The 21,126-nt window shown below is 46.6% G+C and overlaps 2 protein-coding genes across 2 annotated transcripts in view; one reads left to right on the forward strand and one right to left on the reverse strand.

The window, feature by feature from the left end:
• Positions 1 to 1,666, reverse strand: part of LOC121836182 (G2/mitotic-specific cyclin-B-like) — a 33,261-nt gene extending 31,595 nt beyond the window's left edge. The window contains exons 1-2 of the mRNA XM_042291004.1: positions 1,299 to 1,666; positions 935 to 1,087 (exon numbers count right to left, since the gene is read on the reverse strand). Coding sequence (XP_042146938.1) covers positions 935 to 1,087; positions 1,299 to 1,328 — 183 coding nt within the window. The 5' untranslated portion in view covers positions 1,329 to 1,666. The remainder of the gene's footprint in view (positions 1 to 934; positions 1,088 to 1,298) is intronic.
• Positions 1,667 to 1,672: 6 nt separating this feature from the next.
• The window catches only part of LOC121836183 (mitochondrial dimethyladenosine transferase 1-like), a 29,498-nt gene continuing 10,044 nt past the window's right edge, over positions 1,673 to 21,126 (forward strand). Inside the window, exons 1-4 of the mRNA XM_042291005.1 lie at positions 1,673 to 2,122; positions 7,272 to 7,354; positions 13,631 to 13,902; positions 15,769 to 15,922. Coding sequence (XP_042146939.1) covers positions 1,841 to 2,122; positions 7,272 to 7,354; positions 13,631 to 13,902; positions 15,769 to 15,922 — 791 coding nt within the window. The 5' untranslated portion in view covers positions 1,673 to 1,840. The remainder of the gene's footprint in view (positions 2,123 to 7,271; positions 7,355 to 13,630; positions 13,903 to 15,768; positions 15,923 to 21,126) is intronic.

The following is a 21,126-nucleotide window of genomic DNA, read 5'->3' on the forward strand; positions in this document are numbered from 1 at the left end:
ACACTTTTCGTACGTGAAGTAGTTTTCGCAAGATGTTTGAGAAAAAAGCGATACTTTTGACCTTTTTATTGCGTATGCCTCAAAGAAACAACCGAGTGACCAGTGGATGAACTTCAGAAAGCATGAAAAATCTAGAGGCGGGGTAGTGAGCTCAGCGAGTGCTCACGGCTGCCGCACTATGTCAACTGCTCGAGAGGGCCCCACTAAAGCATGCGCTGCATAGGCAGGATGAAGCGGGCAGCCAGGGCATTGCATTTGCTGCGCGATTAAAGACTAATTCGGCACGACACTTCATTGGCCACAAATGACAGCAAACACAGGGTAAAGATCAGAACAAGAGCCACTTTGTGCTGCCATAATGCCAAATGTCCAAAACGCAAGCAAACCTTCTTGCCAAAGGCCTTCGGAACACTGAACCGGACTGATCTTCAGGCCCGCATACGACCGCAGCGCCGCCGCACACATCCGAAACCTTTCTACGCTTGCCGCTTGTCGGTGCCCGATCCCATTACCCCTTTCTAGTGAGCCGCATTTTGCATCGGTTGGTGGCGGGTATGTCAACGGGGAATTTGTTTCTTTTTCAGATCTAAAATATTAAACAAAAACTACTTGCATAAATATTTGAAACTGTTTGCGACAGTTATATTTTGTATTTCGACTAAAAAGAGGCTTTTAGCAGCTCTGACCAGTAGTAAGCCCAGGGCCAAAGACTTGACATATCGCGCGCTTTCGGCTTTACGGGTCGCCCCCGTAGGTGGAGGTTTCCGCGTCGTCCGGTTAAAATATGACATTGTTAGTTACTCTCTCGTTCCTGCTGGCCTGCCCGAAACCCAAGAGACGTGGAAACCGCAAAAAAGACGCTTAGTTCTGATTGCAGGGCACTGAACCGATTGCTAATGGAAGGAAACGGCAAGCCCAGAAAGGGTTCGCTCACCGTCTGCAGCTTGCTCGGCTTGAGAGCGGGTTGAACCGGCTGGACCTTGTTCGGGGGACGTAGAGCGACTCGCTGGGTGCCTCGAGTAACCTGAGGCTTCTTGAACCCGCCGCGCTCGGAGGCGTTTTCCGTCGACGAAGCCGCCGACGAGGCCTACGGATGACAAGAGGCATCATTCGTTTCCCCAACAGGCTTTCGAAAACAGTACGCCAGCCCAGAACGGACTTCTTAACAAACGGAAGGACAGAACTCTAGCTGAACAGGAGCGGCTAAAAAAATGCGACAGGCGAAATCTAACGGCCGTCCGGGAGAGCCACTGACCTGAGATTTCAAAAAGCCATGCGGCACAAACAAAGCGACTCACCCAACGTGCGGAACGCGTAAAAGTCGTCATGGTCCTTCGTGTGACTGACAACGAAGAGCTTCGGCCGTACAAAGTTTACAAACGATAAAAGAAAAGCGCGTCCAACTGCACGGTCCTCCCAGTGCCTAGCGACTGCGCACTGCGCAACACGATACTCCACTTTCGCCAGACAAACGAAAACTGACCGTTCCTTTCACGTTCCTTTTAAAACCGCCGCCCGAGCGCAGTGCGGCAGCCGGCCATTTTTACTAAATAAAGCTTCTGTTAGTAAATATACGTATGTTTTAAGATAATAGTTATTTTTTATTCAACTGCACCGATTAACCAGAAATGTATGTGCAGAAACAAAAAACATTTTTGTTTTCTGCGGCATGGCAAGATGGCGGCGTCCATGCTCCTGGTGTTCCCCAACTCGTTGCTCCGACGACTGCAGCTCTTCACGGTCTTTCGTGCTTGATCTTTTCGATTCATCGTCCGGCTTGGTCGTCCTGCTGCGGCAGCCGCTCCCAAACCGCCGTGCTGAATCGTGGTGCAAAAGCAGGATGGCGGCGGCTCGGGAAGCGGCCCTGCGGTTGCCGCCGCTGCCGACGGTGCGCGACCTGCTCCGCATGTACCGTATCCGCGCCATGCGTCAACTGTCTCAGAACTTCCTCATGGACCCCAAGTTGACGCGGAGGCTGGTCAAGGCGGCGGGCAAGATCAGGGACCACCACGTGATCGAAGTGGGGCCCGGACCCGGATGCCTGACCAGGCCGCTGCTCGAGCTCGGGGCTCGCCAGGTGGTCGTCATCGAGAAGGACCCGAGGTTTTTGCCGTCGCTCCAGGTGTGTACGTCGCCCTGCATGTGCGGGAAGGTCCTTTAAATCGAGCGGGTTTTCAGTACCTTGCTCGGGGATCGGGCTGCAGGTGCGTTCGTGCAGCCCAAGCACTTTCCGATGCACTCTCCTTATGCGAACACTGTCTAGATGACGTAAGCCGCCACCTGATGTTCAGCCGTGTGTAGGCAGACATGGGGCAAACAAGAGGCAATCATGAGTGCTGCGTTCTACCGAGACTCGTGCGCTGAAGACCCTGAGCCGCTGTGTCCCGCCTGTCTAGGTTCCCACCACTAGGGTTGTCTGGGAGCTTGTGCACGCTGTCATCTCGGATGAAAGAGGATGACACTTGGGGAAAGATGTGAAAGATTCCTTTTCGCTCTGGGACTGCACTCCTAAGGATAGTTCCTTCTTTCCGTACCTGCCAGCTTTACGGCAACACATTCAAATGATGAACAGATTTCGCCTAGGCTCGTTTGTTTCATTTTGCGTTAGAAGACTGCGGCTCGTGAATTGGGCACAAACTCCTCAACTTGCACTGGAATGTTGTATTGGCAAATGTTACTCCAATAGCTGTTGTACACAAATGCTCGGACGTCACGCTGCTATCAGTACACGCGTGTTACCTCACGCAGTTTCTGTGCACGCACTGTGCTTGCACCTGCCGTAAGCAAACGTTTGTTGACGACATGTTGGTCTATAGGGACTTGCCAGCTGCATTTGTGGCATCGCGCTAGGCAAAATATCATGCCGCCACATGGAACCAGGCTAGTCAGCAGCGACGCTGCCGCTTGCCAGAATAGGAATAAAAATATGCGCTCGAGAAGAAGGCATCCGGGAGCGTAAAGATTATGCCGGCCATTATCTTCTCGAGTCGGAAGAAGAAACGAAAGTCTTCCTTGGACAGAGAAACGCCAGAAATGTTGTGGTTCCTGGACAGGGGGAGAAATGCTCGAGCCGTCGCTGAACTCGTCCAGATTAGTGCCCAAATCCTTTTCTTAAAGGGATACTGAACCGAAATTTGGATTTCGCAAAGTAAGGCTGCAGAAGTGTTGAACGGAACGCTGCGAACCCCTAAACATCACTCGTACATCGATATCTCAAACGGGTGGCCATACTTTTTGGAAAAAAAAGGGCGCGATCAAGCAAGTTCTTTGATGTAACTGTTCTCCGGGAGAATTTGAGAATGAGGAGAAGCGGCCTCGCTTCTCTCCTCCTCGCTTCGGTTCACCAGCGTGAAGGGACATAGTGAGGAGGAGAGAGAATGGGAATCGTTTCGTGCCTTGTCTCGTCGGCCGGGTTAATTGCGCGCTTCTTTTCCAAAAAATATGGCGATCCGTTAGATATATCGCCTTATGAATGATATTTTTTGGTTTTGCAGCCTCTCGCCTATCCGCCCGGCCTTGTTTAGTGAGCTTGAAATTTCGGTCCTGTATCCCTTTAAGCTCACTGGAGCTCGTTACAGCAGGTGTCCAGCTATGGACACACGCATGCTTGGGAGTGACCTCGAGCGCCGGAGGTGAGGGTGACCTCTCCCCCCGAAGGCCCCTATGATGACGGCGTGGTGGGAGTTATGCTTTGGAGAGACCAATCGACCTCTTCCCTTTCTCTTTGCGTGGCTATACGGGGCGGGAGCGTGATCACGTGGTAAACAATAGACGTACAACTGGCCAAACTGAGCACGTAGCTTGCACCGCACTGTCAGCTTACGAGTGAACGGAGTTGCAAGAGAGAGTGAGAAGTATGCGAGTTGTGCCTCCACTACTTTTACGGCTGACACGTGCCGAGATACGGGCGGGAGGAACCTCGAGGACCGCGTTTCGTGTTTAACGAACAGTAACCTGATACCTCACTGTCACTTTTTTGTTTTTGTTTAATGGAGACCACGGGCACATTCGATGTACGATTGCTTTCCCAGGGTGCGCACAAGCCTTTGAAACCCTTGGAAACCATTGAATTTAAAAATTGGGTTTACAAGGCTCTTGAAAGCCCTAGATTTTTGGCTAGACCTTGAAAATCTGTGAGAAGCTATTTATAATAGGAAATGCGGGTATATATTGTACATTTTTGTTATGCTTATCGATTGTTTCTTGTTTCAGTCTATGTTATCTCAATTTGTTTAGATTTAGCCAATGTTCATTGGCTGCTTGGCCATATTGGAGCAGATCCGAATCCAGTCTGATCCGGGACTGCCTGGCAAAAGCGGGTTTCAAGGCGCTTGGCTTTGTAGTGATGAATATAAGGGCTGGGTGGCGCCAGATACGGCAAATCAGCGTCGTGCAGGATGCAAGCCGTGCAGAAAAACCTTCGATGTCGCCGCCATGGGCGAGTCGGCGTTGAAGAGTCTTATGAAGAGCGCGGAAGATGCCGGCATCATAAAGATTGCAGCCAAGAGCTCGGTGCAAAATTACCTTGCTCCGGGCTTGAGTGAACAAGCCACTGTCTCGCCTCTACCGCATTTGCCAAACCTAAAAGCTGCTTGCAACATGCACGAATAAGTGACAAACGCCGAAGTGGTGTGAACTCTGAAGGTTGTCACATCCCACTGTTCCTACCGGTCATTGTTAGAAGCGGGCAAGTTGTTCCAACACATGCTCCCAGACACTGAGGTGGCAAAAGCTTTTTTTTTTTTTTTCTGAGAAAAGAAATGCACCTGTGTGACGTACCATGGACTGAGACCTTTCTTTCTAAAGGCCTTGCAGCGGAAGATTGAACAGTGTGAGCAGTACATGGTGCTTTTTTATGAGTCTTCTAGCGACTATTTGCATTTTAAACTAATGGATGTGCACGTAAGGTTGGGACTCGTCTCACAAGGTGACAACAAGGTACTACAACTCGGTGTTTATGGTTCACTCCACGGTCGGGGACATACAAGGAAAGCTGTTGAGTGCACTCAAACCACTGCCTCTTGAGAAGATTCTCCAGATATCGAAGGATGCTTCCAATGTTAACTTGAAGTTCTTTCAAAAATTTTAAGTGCACCTACAACAAATATACCAAGTTCTGTGTGTCGACATTGGCACCTGTGGCCTCCACACAATGCACGACGGCTACAGAGTAGGCATCACGGCAAGTAGATGGGGACTAGGTTGCTTACTGTCTAGTCTGAGTGCACCGTTTGAGACCTTTCCAGCAAGGAGGGAAGATTTTACAAGAGTTACTGGGCATTAAACATCTACCCTAAACTATGCTTAGTGCAATAAAAATTATATCTGCAATCTGTTGACAACAGTGTTTTATTGAAATCTGGTACATCCAACATTGAGTTAGGTCCTTGAAAATACTCCCACAAGGCCTTGAAATTCCTTGAATATCCTTGAATATCTTTGTTTGAATCTTGTACGAACCCTGTTTCCAAATGAAGCGAAGGCTATAATCGAAACCTTTGTCAGCAGGCACAACCGCATCGTCCGAAGCCATCCGGTCACTTGCACGCGTTGTCGAGAGCAAAACCTTTGTCTATGACACTTATTTATTGCGCGCTCTTTGGGCACTCGCGCGTTAATGTGTTTGCTTAGCCATTTAAGGTATGGAGTAGCACGTGTGCTTGTCTTTTTGTTATGTGGGGATCACATTGAGAACGTGAGGTGAAACCGTTTTCATAGGGTTTTGTTCATACACACTTCCTTTATCTCTTTTTACCTCGAACTGCACCACCGAAAGAAAATACCCCCCGAAAAATATTTCTGACTATGCCACTGCGAGGTAGTGTAGCAAAAACATTATTTTTGTTAGTTTGTTACTCGGGTACACTTCTGTGCTAACTTACATTGTGGTACGTTACAAGATTGAGTTATGCGGTCCTCTCAAAGTGGGCCCGTAGTTCCGCCAAGCTCCATGTCACTACAGGCGGTACATGCTTGTCTCGGTTGCCGTCGTTTGGTTATGATCTCGGGGACGTGAAAGGGACTCCAACTGTAAAACAAAAGCGGACGGCGTAACAAAAAATTTGTTTGGAGCGTTGGGTGTTTTATTAAATGGTACTCTGCCAGTTTTTTAGCTACCCACGCCACGTTTTCCGAATATTCTGCATTGCTTTACTCTTCTTGGCACGCTATTTGGCTGCTTTAAATTCAGAAAGGCTATAGAGAAAAGGGCGAGTAAAGGCATTCCAGAAACATACAATCCCAGTTTTTCACGCTTTCCAGAGGCGTGCGATCAGTGACAGGCCTGAAGAGGCAGCCTCCGAGTATCTTGTCCATTTGTTTTGTGCGTGTGAGTGAGGGCTGGAGTGAGCGAGGGGCCAAGCTCACAACCAGGCCGGCGTCCCTGTAGCCTGTGAAGTTAAACGTGACGTCACAAACGCGTTTGGGGCGCCGGATCTCCCGAGACACGTAACGGAAATTATAGCCACCCTTCATAATACAAACTTGTGATTGTCATTAGCAGATTTTGTGATGATGTTTCAATTATTTCCGAACGTTTACGTGAGAGGTGTATTTCAATTTTCGTGTCCGTATCCCTTTGATGTGTTGAATTGAACTTGAGGCAAATCAGTGACTATCAAAATTAGCATATTTCTATGAGTTTGCAATACTGTTAACCGGCTCTATAACAAACCCGAGACTAGGAAAAAAAAAAAAGGGCAACCACGCAAAACACTTTAAACGCAGCAACTTCACTGTTTGAGGATGTGTACACGCCGTCCGCCCTCTCCGAAGGTTGCCAACACTTTCTTGCGATTAAGCTAACGAGAAAAAGAATGCATCAGAAAGTTTGGGTGCAAACGAGCTGATGATGACTGAAAACCCCGTGACTAGAGAGAGCGAGGGATGACATGATGCAGAGGTCTCAAAAAAGGGGTTATTTGCCGTTGCTTTCACTTGTCTCCTATAACATGCTGTTTCTTTTTGTAACTATTGGTTTTTTTTTGGTTTCTCCCAGTGCAGTTTGTAGATCCATTTCTCTGTCACCTTGTTTGCAAGGGGTAGTGGTGACCCTTTGAGAAGGTTGACAGTGTGGATAAATTGTGACACGAGGAAGTATAGCGATAGCTGTGTTTTGAGGCTCGTGGTTTTTCCTAGCCTGGTGTTTATCACAGAGTTAGGTGACCAGCTTGCCTGCATTTCTAGCCCCTTTCACCATCTCTCGTTTTGGATGCCCCAAGAAGTGACTGTTTTGTGAAAAATGAAGCCTGAAGGTAGACGCTGTCACGCAGTTGCTGGCAGAGGCTGCAGACAACCGGCTCAAGATCATCATGGGGGACGTCTTCAACTACAGCATGGAGGACCTGATCCCTCAGTGAGTGCCCAACGCTGACGGGAGCACCCATTCCTCTGCCGTCTGGGTCTCACTGAGGTCCACATGCATCTAATCCACTCAAAATAAATCTCAGTATCACATGCTCCAACACTAGGGAACAAAAAGTATGCCTAGGTGGTGCATTTGTTTCCTGCAAATATTGATTCAAAATTTATCTAAATTTAAAGGGACACCGACACCCCCCAACAATATTTATTCATTTTTTGCCAGGCAATTCGTTATGGTGTCAGAAGAGTACCCAGTCAGTATTTTGCTACAGCGTTATATATATTTTTAATAAAGTAAAAAAAATGCAACTGCTTGAAACCGAAACCAAAACTGGACTGGGGAGGAAGAAGAAATATGGAAGAGGAGAGAGTTACCGGAGGTCACGGGGCTGTGCTACTTCTAGTTTTGTCAATTAATGCATTTGTAGCTTTTTAGAAGCCACAAAAAATAGGTGCCATATTTTTTGTCTATTTTTAGTATTGAATGTGTGCCTTGGATGACCCATGGCTTTGATTATATTTGGTGGTTGTGTCTAAACCATAAAAAGCGGCGCATGACCTCGGAAGAGAGAGTGAGCGTGACTCGAACCACTTAGTTTTCAGGCAGAAAGAAAAGGAATTTCGAATTACAAATTGTGTTCAGGGTAGTTGGGCTCTCATATGTCACGTGCAAATAAAAACCTCAGCGAGCATAAATACCCTGTCAGTGTCCCTTTAATGTTACAAATATAAACCAAGATTTTCATATCACTCAGTACAGAGTTAAGCCTTTTTAAAGTGTAAAGGTGAAAAAGCATTCTCTTGGGCTACTGGGGCATTGAACCCAGTGGCAGTGGAACAGGCGGGTGATCGGCCCCATAGAAGGAAATTGAAAGGGATACTACAACTATGGTGACTATGGTGCCTGGATCGCTTCTCCGACTGGTGTGTTTAACGTCCTGTGCTGCCCATACATCAAAAGTGGTCCCCAAGTGGCAACAAATGACGTCACAGAAGCCGGAGTGTCATGTTGTTGCCTGTCATAGATCCTGGCGGTTGGTCATAGAAATACTGGCGAAAAGCACGAGCGAACGTGAGTGTCGCTGTCGTCACGGCGTCACAGGCGTCCCAACTGCTGTAGCTTCCGTGGACTGTCGCAGTGAAGAGCGACCTGCAGCAGAACAGGTGTCTGCACATCCACTACCGCTGCCTAGACAGCGCCAGGGTCGCGACCGGCGACAGCATGACACTTGTATGACGTCATCAGGCGGAAATCGAGAGACCACTTTTCTGGAGGCGGTAAACACATCAATCGGAGACGCGTTCCAAGCACTTTAGTTCTGCGAAGTTTTGTCGCTTATTCTTTGGTCTATACGACACATCAATATCTTGTTAAAAAAAGTCACAAACAGGAATCAAAAAAACAAATTTAACAATTAGAAAGAGCACCTGGTGGATGACGCTAAAGCCTCCTTTGTCATGCCCGTCTGGAAACCTTGACAGGTAGTGACGATGACTGTCTCAACATGCTTTGAACCTGACGTGATCCCAACAGCTCTACGGCCAGCACAAGAGAAGAAGGAAGGGAGGAACTCCCCGCTCAACGACACTGTCTTTTGTGTGACCCAGACATTGCTGTTCTCCCTCTACAAGATTACAGAAGATTAACTTATCACTCAAAATTCACACAAAAGCAGCTTTGCAGTTAGTTGCGGTGGCCCGATCGCTGGCGTGCTTCGTCTGGTTCGGTGGCTGGAAGAGCTAGGGCATCCTGACGACGTTAGCCTCACCGCAGTTTTGCTCATCTCGAGACAGACTATGTCACGATTGCACCGGATGTGACGTGCTCTCCGCTGGCTTCTCTCGGGGCGCTGAAAAGAATGAGCCGTTAATAACAAAAAATACAGCCATCAGGCTCAAAATAGAAACGTGCAATTGTCTTTTACAGATAGTTTGGATCATATTCAGCCTATTTCTGAACATGACGGGTGTAATTCGAATTTCGTTGAAGTATTCCTTTAATGTAAACAATACGGAGGAGAGAGAAAAATTACATTGCACCCCCCCCCCCTCCTTTCCTCCCTCCCTCTACTGTCACTCTCTAACCTCTCAACTAGTTCTGACTCCTCTGATTGTATCAGAGAAAACAGGGAGTACTTTTTTCTGGTTTCTTTAAATAAAGTGTCCCAGCGGCCCACAGCAACATTTCTTCCCATTCTCATGAGAAAGCTTAGATGAGGTCGAAATTTTGCAAAAATTCTCATTTCAGGTTTTAGTACAATTTATTATCCTTAAATTTTCATATTTTATGTATAAAAGCGTAAAGACTAAATATGGTCGCGAAATCGGCCAGATTTGCATTTGGAAACCTCCCAGCGACCCAGAAAGATGGCCGTGATCGTGTGCGCGGTTCCTCAAATTGTCACATAGCCTGCCATTACAACTGTTTCGAAAAGTAGGCCTAGCCATCTCCTCTCCTTTGCAATATTTTGTAGCTTCAATTTCTTAGAAAAGATAATTTTAACATTTTTTTTTCCCGCCACGAAGGAGCGTGTACCGCTTTCATATCTATTGTAATAATCAGACATTTTTTTTAATTTTGCAATTTTAAAGCATCTTTACAGTTAGTGCACAAGAATCTTTTTTGCTTCTTCATATTGTCCTATGACAACCAAATTTGGCATTCATGGGCTTGAGGATCCATAGAATGCAACTATCCAGGTTAAATTAGATGGTATGTTTTTTTATAGTTATAAAAAGTACAAAAAATTTTGTTAGTCCTTTAAAAATTGTTTTTGTAATTTTGATTTATTTAAAAAAAAGTTTTTTTTGCAGATTTTTTTGTTGTTTCTTGCACTCGGTGCTTCAAAAAGGTTGAATTAGACTATTTTATTATGCTCTTTTACGTGTGTTAACATGCCCTTCATCCATGCAATAATTTTTTTTTTTTGCATGTGCATTGTACCTAGAACATTGGATTTATGAAAAGGAGATCAAGCACTATAAACTGTGAACATGTCGTTCAGTTATCACAAATATAAAAAATGTTTTGGGGGCTTTGCTTATGGTCAAGGCCTGTGTGAAGAAAACAAGCAAACTTTGACAAAAAAAAAAAGCATTCCCACTTAGAAAAAAAAAAAAAATGGACGAAAGCGGAGTGCCGCATGACACGATGGTGTTGTGTTGCCTCACGATTTCTGAAGTGTCCTGTCTGGACAAGCCTTAACAGCGCTGCTGTCATAAATGCATATCGCCGTTTCATGTATGCCTCCATTTTTCTACTCTCTTGGGTGCACACTGAGCCGTGATCTGGAGAGCGTGACCGCTATTATGTGCGTCTGATAACACTGAAATACGTATGGGCCTCCCCACCGTTCTCGCAAATGCTCAGTCGTGAAGGGAGCCCTGCAGGTTCTGCCGATCACTGATGCCGCGCAAATCTCTACCCGAATAGCACCCCTTAAACGACAAAGAAAATCCAGCACCGTAGCCCGATTAACTAAATGGTGCGCTTTCTTTTATTTATTTTTATTTATTTCAGCGATACCACGACTCTGGACTGAAAGCCTTAAAGGTAGTGGCACAGCTTTGAAACACAAAGAAATAAAAGAAAATATATTAATTTCATTTATTTTGGCCTTAAGGGCCCAGTTAGGGCATTACCTACATTAATGAAGGGGGGGGGGGGGGGGGGGTTAAATACGAGGTGTGATCAAAAAGTTCCGGGACTGATTCTGTAGCATAGACAAAGAGGGCAGCACAGTGATGCGCGTGCAGGGGTTGAGAAAAGTGACCACTGTGTCCCATTATACCAAAAAGTGTCGCTTTGTGAACACTTGCAGCTGCGCTACGCAAGCTTGTTTGACCGCATGCACAACCACACTGGCGATTTCACCATAGACAGCAAACCGAAGCGAAAGCGGACATCAATTATGCGTTAAACTTGGCGAATATAAAACAGAGGTCTTTGAAATTATTCAGCTGGCCTGTGTTAAAAACCAGTGAATTTTATGAAGTGTTTCAAGTGGCACTTGCGATTCTGGAACGGCAGAGCGTCGCTGGAAGACCAAGAGCGGTAGGGCAACCTTATCCCACCTTTCCTTGACTTCAGTGACGTTTTGCCGTTCTTGAGGTGCGAGTGCCACTCAAAAATACTTTGCACACCTCACTGCTTTTTTACATAACCTTTTTGAATCATTTAAGAGGTTTCTGCTTTGGGTTTGCCGAGTTTGACGTAAAATTGATGTTCGCTCCCGCTTTGGTTTGCAGTCTATGGAAAGATCGCCATTATGCTCGTGCATATGGTCAAATAAGCTCGTGCAGCGCAGCTCCAAACGTTCACAAAGTGACGCCCTTTGATATAACGAGGCACGAAGGTCCCTTCTCCGACTGCTGTGTGCACATCATTGTGCTGCCCTCTATTATTAAGTTATAAATTCAGCCCCGGAACTTTTGATCACACCTCGTACATGTTATACAAATCGAGACAAACAAAAAAGAAATAGAAAAAAAACATGGGCTAGTTAATACATCCAGGTCAAGCTCATTAATTTTGTACTGCCTCCAGGGCCGGTTTTTTCGAAGCAATGGTAAACCCGTTTTGGTAAACCACGGTGCCTAGGAAGGAAAAAGTACCTAGTTACTGTAATAAACGGCTGGATATAGAACTACAATAATTATTTTTGATTGGGCAGTAAGATGCGCCATCTATCGGTGAAACAAGCCAGTCATTTTGTTTATCCTCTTTTTCTGCTGGTTGTTATCGATCTAGTATGGTATTTTAAGTCAAAATATAGTAATGTTGTACTTGAAGACCAATTTATTTGCTTCAGATGGTACGAAGAAATTTTAGCTACTATGCTAGAGTTTGCCGACAAATATTCGAAAATGCAAGAAACATTTCCTTCAATATGTTTCGCCTTAAACAATGCTTAACTTTCTCGTGTGCCTTCCAGTCTGGCAACGCAGGTGCTGTAGTCTCGTTTTTGTTCCTTGCGGCGCACGTTTCTGCGATTCCTGCTGATCTCAACTGTTTGCCCCCTTTTCCTTTTGCCCAACCGATCCACCGGTGACGAGAAGCTAAGCTTCTCTTCACCATTGAATCGCTGGCCACCGGGGATATGTAGAAAGCTCGATGCTGTTAGCATACTGTCGGTGCACTGCAAACAAAAAAACAGTACAATGTCCCAGCTGTTCACCCGGAACGGAGACTTTATCGAGGATAACCCCCTTTCTTCGCAAAGTAATCGCTGCTCACGAGTTGTCTTGCATAGTGTAACAAATTAAACATGTTAGTATAAATATATACCAACACTCGTTCGCAAAACATTTTTTTACTCACCATAAAAACACTTGCAAGGCTTATGTACCCTCATATGTCTTAGATCCCGAACTACTGAAGAGTGATGCGTTCGCAGAATGCTGCCGTCGGTTAGTTTAGTAGTCCCTATGAACTACCACTTTGCTTGACATGTTAATAGATTGATGGTGCGTCCTTAATATAACAGCCGGATCAAAATGAATGTTCAGCAGAACCAAGCAGAACTATTAGCCCTCATTAAGCAACGTCGCGGCCATTTTGCTTGTAGGTACTGCTCCTCCCTCGGCGCCCCTGCTCTCCCAGTCACGTGACCTGGAATTCCCTCTTCTAGGGACAATAGTTAACTTTAACCCACGGTTCGCGTTCGAGAAAACGGGCCCAGGTGGTTGATGAGGTAGACCTGATGGGGACTCCAGATGGAAGCCGCATATTCTCATTTTGGTTTGATGAATGTGTCGTATACCATTTTGTAGACAAGTGGAGGAGCATTACGCAGGTTACGGTTATGAGTCAGCATGTAGGGCTTCAATATGGTTATTCTATGAGATGTCGGACGTTAGTCTTGCACTAAGGCATTTATATGTTAAAACGGTTTCAATTAGGTCAGATTCGAGGAAGTACAGATGATATGTGAATGAGAACATTTTCGACAGATATCGTTCTGGTTGGGGAAAGATTAGGTTTAGACGGAATAGCTCCAACCAAAAAACGGTTCAGCCCGACGTTTTAAAACCTGCTCAGTTTTGAAACCGAGCAAGTTTTGAAACGTCGGGCTGAACTTTTTTTTGCTTTTTGGTTGGAGCTCTTCTGTCTAAACCAATGTTATAGGATGGATTTCTCTCTGATGAAGCGGATTAATTTACATTGGGATTCGTTTATTGACTTTCAGGAAAAGTGATCAAAGAAATCAGATTATTAGCTGCAGAAGCAAACGAAGGAACAGAAGAAAGCATTTGTTCTTGCCCGCAGAGAGCTGGGTGTGCCGTGGGAGGGCCCCCCGCCCCCCGTTCATGTGGTGGGCAACCTGCCCTTCAGCGTGTCCACCCCGCTGCTGGTGCGGTGGCTGCGCATGGCGTCCCAGCGGAAAGGCCCCTTCCTGCACGGGCGGGTGCCCCTCACCCTCACCTTCCAGAAGGAGGTGGCCGAGCGCATCGTGGCCCCCGTCATGCACGTCCAGCGCTGCCGCCTGTCCGTCATGTGCCAGGCGTACTGCAGCGTCCAGCACCAGCTCACCCTCTCCGGTCAGTCGGGACCTGCGTCTGCTGGCTCTGCCGTAACACTGCTAGCTCAAGGTCTTTAACGGTAGTGCAACCCCATCGAAATGGGCAGGAAGAGGCGGCTGAACCCTGTGGAGCGAGCTTTTGTTCCACTTTCTCCGAGCTGCGGTACGCCGACGTGCTCAACCACCTATGTTCTTATTACTAATACATTAATGGTAGCAGATTAAAAGCGTGTGACGAGTAGGCAGAGGCACGGTCTGGCCCTTGGCGAGGTCGTGGCTTCGAATGAGTGCCAGCTTACCCGAGCACCGTGCTGTAGAAGACGTTCACTAACTAACTTCTTTCCTGCTAGGGGTGAAAATTGAAAACATAGATCCCCTTTGTGCGCTGGCAAAAAAGCCCGCACTCATCCGATTCACCATAGTCGTACTGAACCTTCCAGCGAGCGAAGAGCTGTTCGATGAAATGAGGAGCGAAAAATACTTTTTACGTTGCTGTTATTAATGGCCGACACCGGAGATTGTCGTCCCGTACTAATATCGGGATCGTCGAGCGCGCAAGCACTTTGTAGAAGCAGATTTCGGTGCAGATATACAAAAAACTTGGCAGTGAATCACCGTCGTTGCCGCTTTTGCTTAGAGCAATAATAATAATAGGTTTATTTCCAACAACAAAGGTACAGTGTTGGTGGGGGCTTTGGAAAAAAGCTGTTTATACAGCTTGACTGGTCCTAAGCCCCCATAACTTCAGCAGCTACAAGCAGCATGCATGAAAAAAAAAAAAGAAATACCCTGAGAACACTAAACAAAAAAGAGATTGAACAGTTGGCAATGAGATATATGAAACTAAAGAAAATAAGCAGACACTATAGCAAAACGTCACTTGCATGCATTGTCCAAGGCACTATAACAAAAAAAATTCTGGCATACAATATTTAAGAGTAGACAAAAAATACCACTGCCCCACATCATTCGAGGAAAAACCAGAAAAAAATAGTCTACATGAATTAATTGTACAATATACAAAACACAAGCATATTCCCCTTTACAAAAAATATTTAGAAAATACACACAAAAGCACTGTCCAATCGTGGCTGATTTGCCCAGAGAGTGTCATGTCCCGCGAGGTACCCACCAATAGCGTGTCAAGTTCTATGTTGTGCATATGAAGGTGGTTAAGGATGGTCGGTAGTGTGTATGCTAGGGTATAATGGCCATAATTTGTTCTAAAAAGAGGCACTTGCCAGGGTTGCAGAATGTGCGTTTGGTACGAGTGTACTTTTTGTGTTAGATTCGCTAAATATTCAAGATGATGTACGTGCATGTTTTTTTCAATTATATATTTTGGGCAAAGGCGGTATCTGTACAAATCAAAAATTTTAATTACACCCAGTTGAGTAAAAAGTGAATCCATTCGATATTGCAGTGGAACTTTGCAAATACTTCTTCGTATCTTTTTTTGCAAAATGAATATTTTTTTACAGTTAGTGAAAGTAGTTGTGCCCCGTACTAGATGACCATAGTTTATATGGGAATAAAATAATGATTTATATATTAGCAACTTTACCTTAAGTGGAAATATGTGTTTATTACAATATGTCAAGCCAACAGTGCTGGACAATTTGGATATAATGTAATTAACGTGATCATCCCGTGACATTGTCTCTGAGAAAAAAAATACCGAATGTTGGATTTAAATGTGAGCTCTACACAGTTTTGCGGGTTGAATCCCGTGAGAACTCAGACGGAGCAATGGTGGATGCAGGCAGCTTTACGCATGTCGGGGCACGAAACCTTTACTGTGGAGCGAGCGGGAGAATCACGGGCACGCGGTAACTTGCTGCCGAGCCCCGTTTTGGTGTCAGAGTGGGCAGGGTGGTGCGTGCAGGTGGTTCATTCTTCCCCAAGCCGGACGTGGACGTGGGCGTGGTGCGGCTGGTGCCCCTGGTGGAACCGGTCATCCAGCAGCCCTTCGACCTGGTTGAGAAGGTCTGCAACTGCCTCTTCAACGGGCGCCAGAAGTACCTCAGCAACGGCCTCAAGTCAGTCCCCCCTCTCTCTTGTCACGAGGAGTTTTTACGTATGAGAACCCTCCGCGAGCCTTTCTTGCTCATCTCACTGCACGTCATCACAGTGCCACGTGACTTCCATTTCCTTGCTAAGTTTAGTGGTAAATAGGGTGTCGCGTATGTCTAGGTGTCGAGTGACCCAACATCGCGAGAGTGTACTCGTGAGACATTGATTTCTCCGCCAAATTTAGCGGGGAAACCATTATGGTGTCGTGTGACGTCACGGTGTTGCGTGATGTGATGTCGTAATTTGCCCGCTAAATCAAGCGGAGAAACTTATCTATTTATAAATACCGCTAACCTCCTCTTGGAGGTTCTGGCAGGTGTTAGTACATTTTACTGTGCAAGAAGCTAAACAAAAATGTAATGAAATGTAGTACAAACGCATTACTAATATAAAAATGCATCGACAACAACCACATTTAACTTTTCATAGTCAGCGTTTTAAAGCAGTGGTCGGCAATCTTTTGGCGCAGCGGGCCGAGTCGCCGCGAAGCCAGAGCAGAATGGGCCGGACGGCAAGCAGCAGGCCGGGGGGGGGGGGGGGGGGCTAAAGTAAAAAATTACAAATAAAAAAAGCACTTGCACGAACTTACATTGACGTATATAAATTTAAAATGAACAGTTTCTTCATTTCACGCCATACGACATGAGATGCAACATTTCCACAAAAACCTAGAGACTCCATTCAGTGAGACCTCTGGTGTTGAACTGTGCTCGCCAAACTACAGACATCCACATTCAAGCTACTGACTGCGAGTCGCAAAACATTGAGAAGGTTCTCGTCAGTCATTCGTGAGCGCAAGTTGGATTTTATGCACTTCATTTTTGAAAAAGTCCGCTCGCAGACATATGTTCTTCCGAACACTGTTATCATGGTGGCTGCGGGTTTCTTAAAGGGCCCCTGAAAAGAAAAAAAAGTTTTTTTCTAAACAGTCTGGTTGGGACACGCGTGTCGAAAAATGAATTTTACGCGAAAAAGAAATTTTTTAGAGCAATATTGACGGCGAGAGATTTATTTGAAATTTTGCGCGCAAATTCCAGGTCATTCAGCTCGGCTTCTCATTGGTAACCATGGTCATTCAAATCGGCTTCTCATTGGCCAATAGAATGAGTGACAGCTTAGATGTTGGTTATAAAATCTTCGTGATCTCTTGAGATCGCCTTTTGAATGACATATTTTTAGGTTTAAGAAAGAATCCATCGAATGAATGTCGCAATTGCTTACAAACGTTTTACAAAATCGTAACTTCCGTTCGGATACTACAACAAAACAACAAACAAACGCTTTGCCATTTTGTTTTCTGTCATGGTCGCCGTCGTTGTAACGCGTCTCGCGTACCTCGGGTGGTTTTATAGTTTTATCGCGTTTATATGTGAAAACCTTCTGAAGAGGGCTTGTTGCTTGTGTTAGTTAGTCATCGTAAGTACTTAGAAGTGGCGCGGTGTGACAGGTTTTTGTTTTCCTGGTTTTCTTTGCGTGATTCGTGTGCCCCGTTTACCCCATCTTTTGTATGTTTTCTGGCGCGCGCCAGTGCCAATTTTTTTTTTAGATGTCGGTTCCCGTAAAGAGTTTAGTGAAGGCACGCGGCACCGCACTCAACGTTTAATAAAAAAATGAGTCACCACTGCTTGTCCTCGCGGCGGCTTGAAAGGTCGTGCGGCTCAGACGAACTCGTCGAGGCACCCGCTTCGCCGCCTTCCGCGGCGAAGTAGGTGCCTCCTCGCGAGCGGTTGTCTCGCGGCAATCGGAGCGGACGCCTTCCGGCTGGCGAGGCAAGGTCCTCGTACGGGCGAAAGCCCAGTTCCTGGCAGCGTTGAAGGGTTGAAGCAACCGACGCTTCAGGTCGGGGTCCATCGTGCACGATACGACGCGTACGTCGTGCGACCGGCAGACACAGGGGCTGTGTTCCAAATCTCCAAATGGATCCGAGTTATTCCGGCGGATCGTATCACGTGACAGCACAGATTGAAAAACGCTGTACGCGGGTAGGTTTTAGAACGCCAAGGGTACAAAACTCTAACCCTGGGGTAAGATCGAGTAAATTTTGGAACACGGCCAGGAAGTAGCAATGGCTCTCGTGCGGGGCGCCGCCAAGCCGGGAAAGTAGCCAAGCCGATCCACTACGAAGAGGCGCAACAAATTCACACGAGATTTACAAGAAAATATCAGTGGTGACTTATGTTTCTCTGAAATTCTGTATGACCGGTCGTTTGCAGGACCGAATCATCTACTCGGGCGGTGTGCGTCGCTGTGCAAACGCCAACAACACGAAGCATAAAAACGGCAGGTCTAGGTCAAGAATCCGTAGTCCATTGTTCAATTAAAACGACGTAATTTTGTTGAAAACGCCCGCAGCGTTTTACTCACGGTATGCGTCGAGAATCTTCCACATTTTGAAACGGAACGAAGGAAGATTTACTTTTAAAAGCGCTCGCTGCGTCCTCCCGGACCAGTTGGACCGTATCAGCTGACGACGACGGAACTGAACCCGTTGAATTTCAACGCCACAATAACCAATTTGCGCTTCGTGTTAGTAGGGGATTCTACCTCCAAGCACCGCACGACACACCACGAACGTTTCAACTCTCTGTCGCATCGCCGTGTTGCACCAAACCTATCTCTATGCACCAAACAGAACAAGATTGCCGAAGTCAACGGAGCGCTGTCGTGAACCTGGTATTGATGTCGCTGGCCTGTAATAAGGCGGAGCCTCCGGGGCAATAACGGGGGCGCGCGTTAACCCATCCGCCGCGCTGCGCTTTACGCCGCTTCGCGGCGACAGCCTGAGGCGGCTCATTACAAAAAATGTGAACCCACATGTGTGTGTGTATTGGCCCACACGTAAACGCCGCTTCGCGGCGCCCAACTATTCGCTAAAGTATCATTCGGTGAACCGCCCCCTCAGGAGGCTCCGCCTTATTACAGGCCAGCGACATCAACACCGCGCCATGTTGAAACTTGAACGTGCGTTGTTGCTAGATTTTCTCTGACCAAACAAAAACAACGAAAGCAAACCGGCTCTAGCTTCCAGCGTACTAGAGCCACTAAATGAGCTGCGCTTAGAGTATCGGCACTCCGTTCCCCGACATTGTTGTGGGCGCCGCCATTTTGGGGCTTGTGCAGAGCAGACGCAACTGCCCATCGTCTTGATTCAGAAGTGCGACTTCCTCAGCATTATATTCGGTGTTCGGAAGCTCTTGTAATATTGATTTCCTCTGTCGCGCACTGTTTAAACATTTGTGGAGGACAGAAAAGTGCTTCCTGTGATTTCAGATAGAGCTCCAGATAACTGGCAGCCATGATTTTAAGCCACAATATGGCCAAGTGTCGTTACTCTGAAGCGTAGCTTATTTAGTGGCACTACAGCGTACATCGGTGTTGCGCCGTGGCCAGACTTTCTCTGTCAGCTCCTACAGATGCAGCAACACTGGTCTGAAATTTTAACATGGCGGCCCCCACGGAGCGCCGTAAATTCTGAGGAGGGTGCATTGGAAGTGGCGGCACCTTCCCCCCCCTGGGCGGGGTGTACGTCTCCTCCACGCGCCCGAGATGCCGAGAGAGAAAAAGGTGGAAAGGAGGTGACTGCCGACTAAATAGCGTCTGGCGCGGTCAATATTGCTCTAAAAAATATTTTTTTTCGCGTAAAATTAATTTTTTGACACGCGTGTCCCAACCAGACTGTTTTTAAAAAAACTTTTTTTTTCTTTTCAGGGACCCTTTAAAATTCATGAGCGTAGAATCCGCAAGGCCAGCATAAAATGTAACAAGGTCGTTTGCTTCAAATTCGCTCTTCAAATCATTATCTGTTTGCAGATCGGCCAGCTCTATCTGGTAACACTCTCGCACCTGGCTAAGATCTGCATTAAATGAATTTCGAAATAAACAAATGTCGCTCGAATGCTTCGTGAAGTCCGCAAACCTAACTTCAAACTCTCTTCTCAATTCGCGCAAGATTTCGCCGAGTCTTTCCGTGGGAAGTGACGTTGCTGTCTCGCCTGCAAAAATCTTGCAGCAAGGAAAATGATAAAAATTAGACTCTCTAGCTTGGTTTTGGAAGAGACTGAGCTTCATCTCGAAAGCTCTCACGTCTGCGAGCATCGTGGACGCGAGTTTCCCCTTCCCTTGTAATTTTACATTCAGGTCATTCAGGTGCTGAGAAACGTCAGCCAGGAGTGTCGACAACGCACCCAATCATGATCAGCAAGCTCTTTGAGAGGTTTCCCTTTCCCACGAAGAAACACTGCGATCTCACGAAGCTAAAAAAAACGTCGCAAAACTCTTCCTCTGCTGAGCCATCGAACTTCTGTGTGGTACAGAACATCCCCATACTCAGCCTCTGTTTCCGACAAGAACTCTTGAAATCGACGATGGTTCAATTCGCGACTGCGAATAAAATTGACAGTAGGTACGACCACCTTCATCACGGACTCCAAGCGCATCACTTTGGAACACAGTGATTGCTGGTGGATAATACAATGAAGATGAATAGGAGCAACAACGCCCAGGCGTGTCATTTCTGAGTTGATGCGTCCGACGACACCCGCTTTACAGCCAATCATATTTCTTGCGCCATCAGTCGTTACGCTTTTGAGGTTTTCCCATTTTAGCTGCAGCATTTCCAGACACTCGCATAGCTTGTTAAAAATATCTCCTGTTGTTGTGCCCTTCAGGCTTTCTAGAGCAGCTAGCTCCTCCGTCACTTCATAACTGGTGTCGATTCCCCTTCTTGCCGCATTTAGACGGTGACATGTTGCAGACGAACAGTCTGAAGAAAAAAAAAAAGAAAGAAGATAACCTGTTTTAAAGGCGAATTCTAGAAAACACATTTATGTGAGTAACAGGTAATGTTGAAACTTACTTTTCAAGTTGTCAATAGGGCCCTTGAGACGACCGGACTGCCCGGACGGACGCAAAGGAGTGACTGTTCTATTGAGTCCAAGCAAAGTGCGCACCCTTTTGCCCTCAGGGGCTTTGTTCTGATTGGTCGTGTAGCAAGTATCCAATCGGAACGAGTTTTGCAAGTGATAATCACAAAGACAGGGACCCCGGAACCGGGGGTGGAGCGGCAATGGGGGCTTGAGCGCCCGCTGACATTTCCCTGGGGGTGCTGGGGGCAATATGCAGAGCCCCCCCGTGCGTGCGTACTGAACAATACCTGCACCCGCCCCCCTCT

The sequence above is a fragment of the Ixodes scapularis genome, unplaced genomic scaffold (genome assembly GCF_016920785.2).
Source record: "Ixodes scapularis isolate PalLabHiFi unplaced genomic scaffold, ASM1692078v2 PGA_scaffold1__304_contigs__length_218370807, whole genome shotgun sequence".
Classification (NCBI taxonomy): Eukaryota; Metazoa; Arthropoda; class Arachnida; order Ixodida; family Ixodidae; genus Ixodes; species Ixodes scapularis.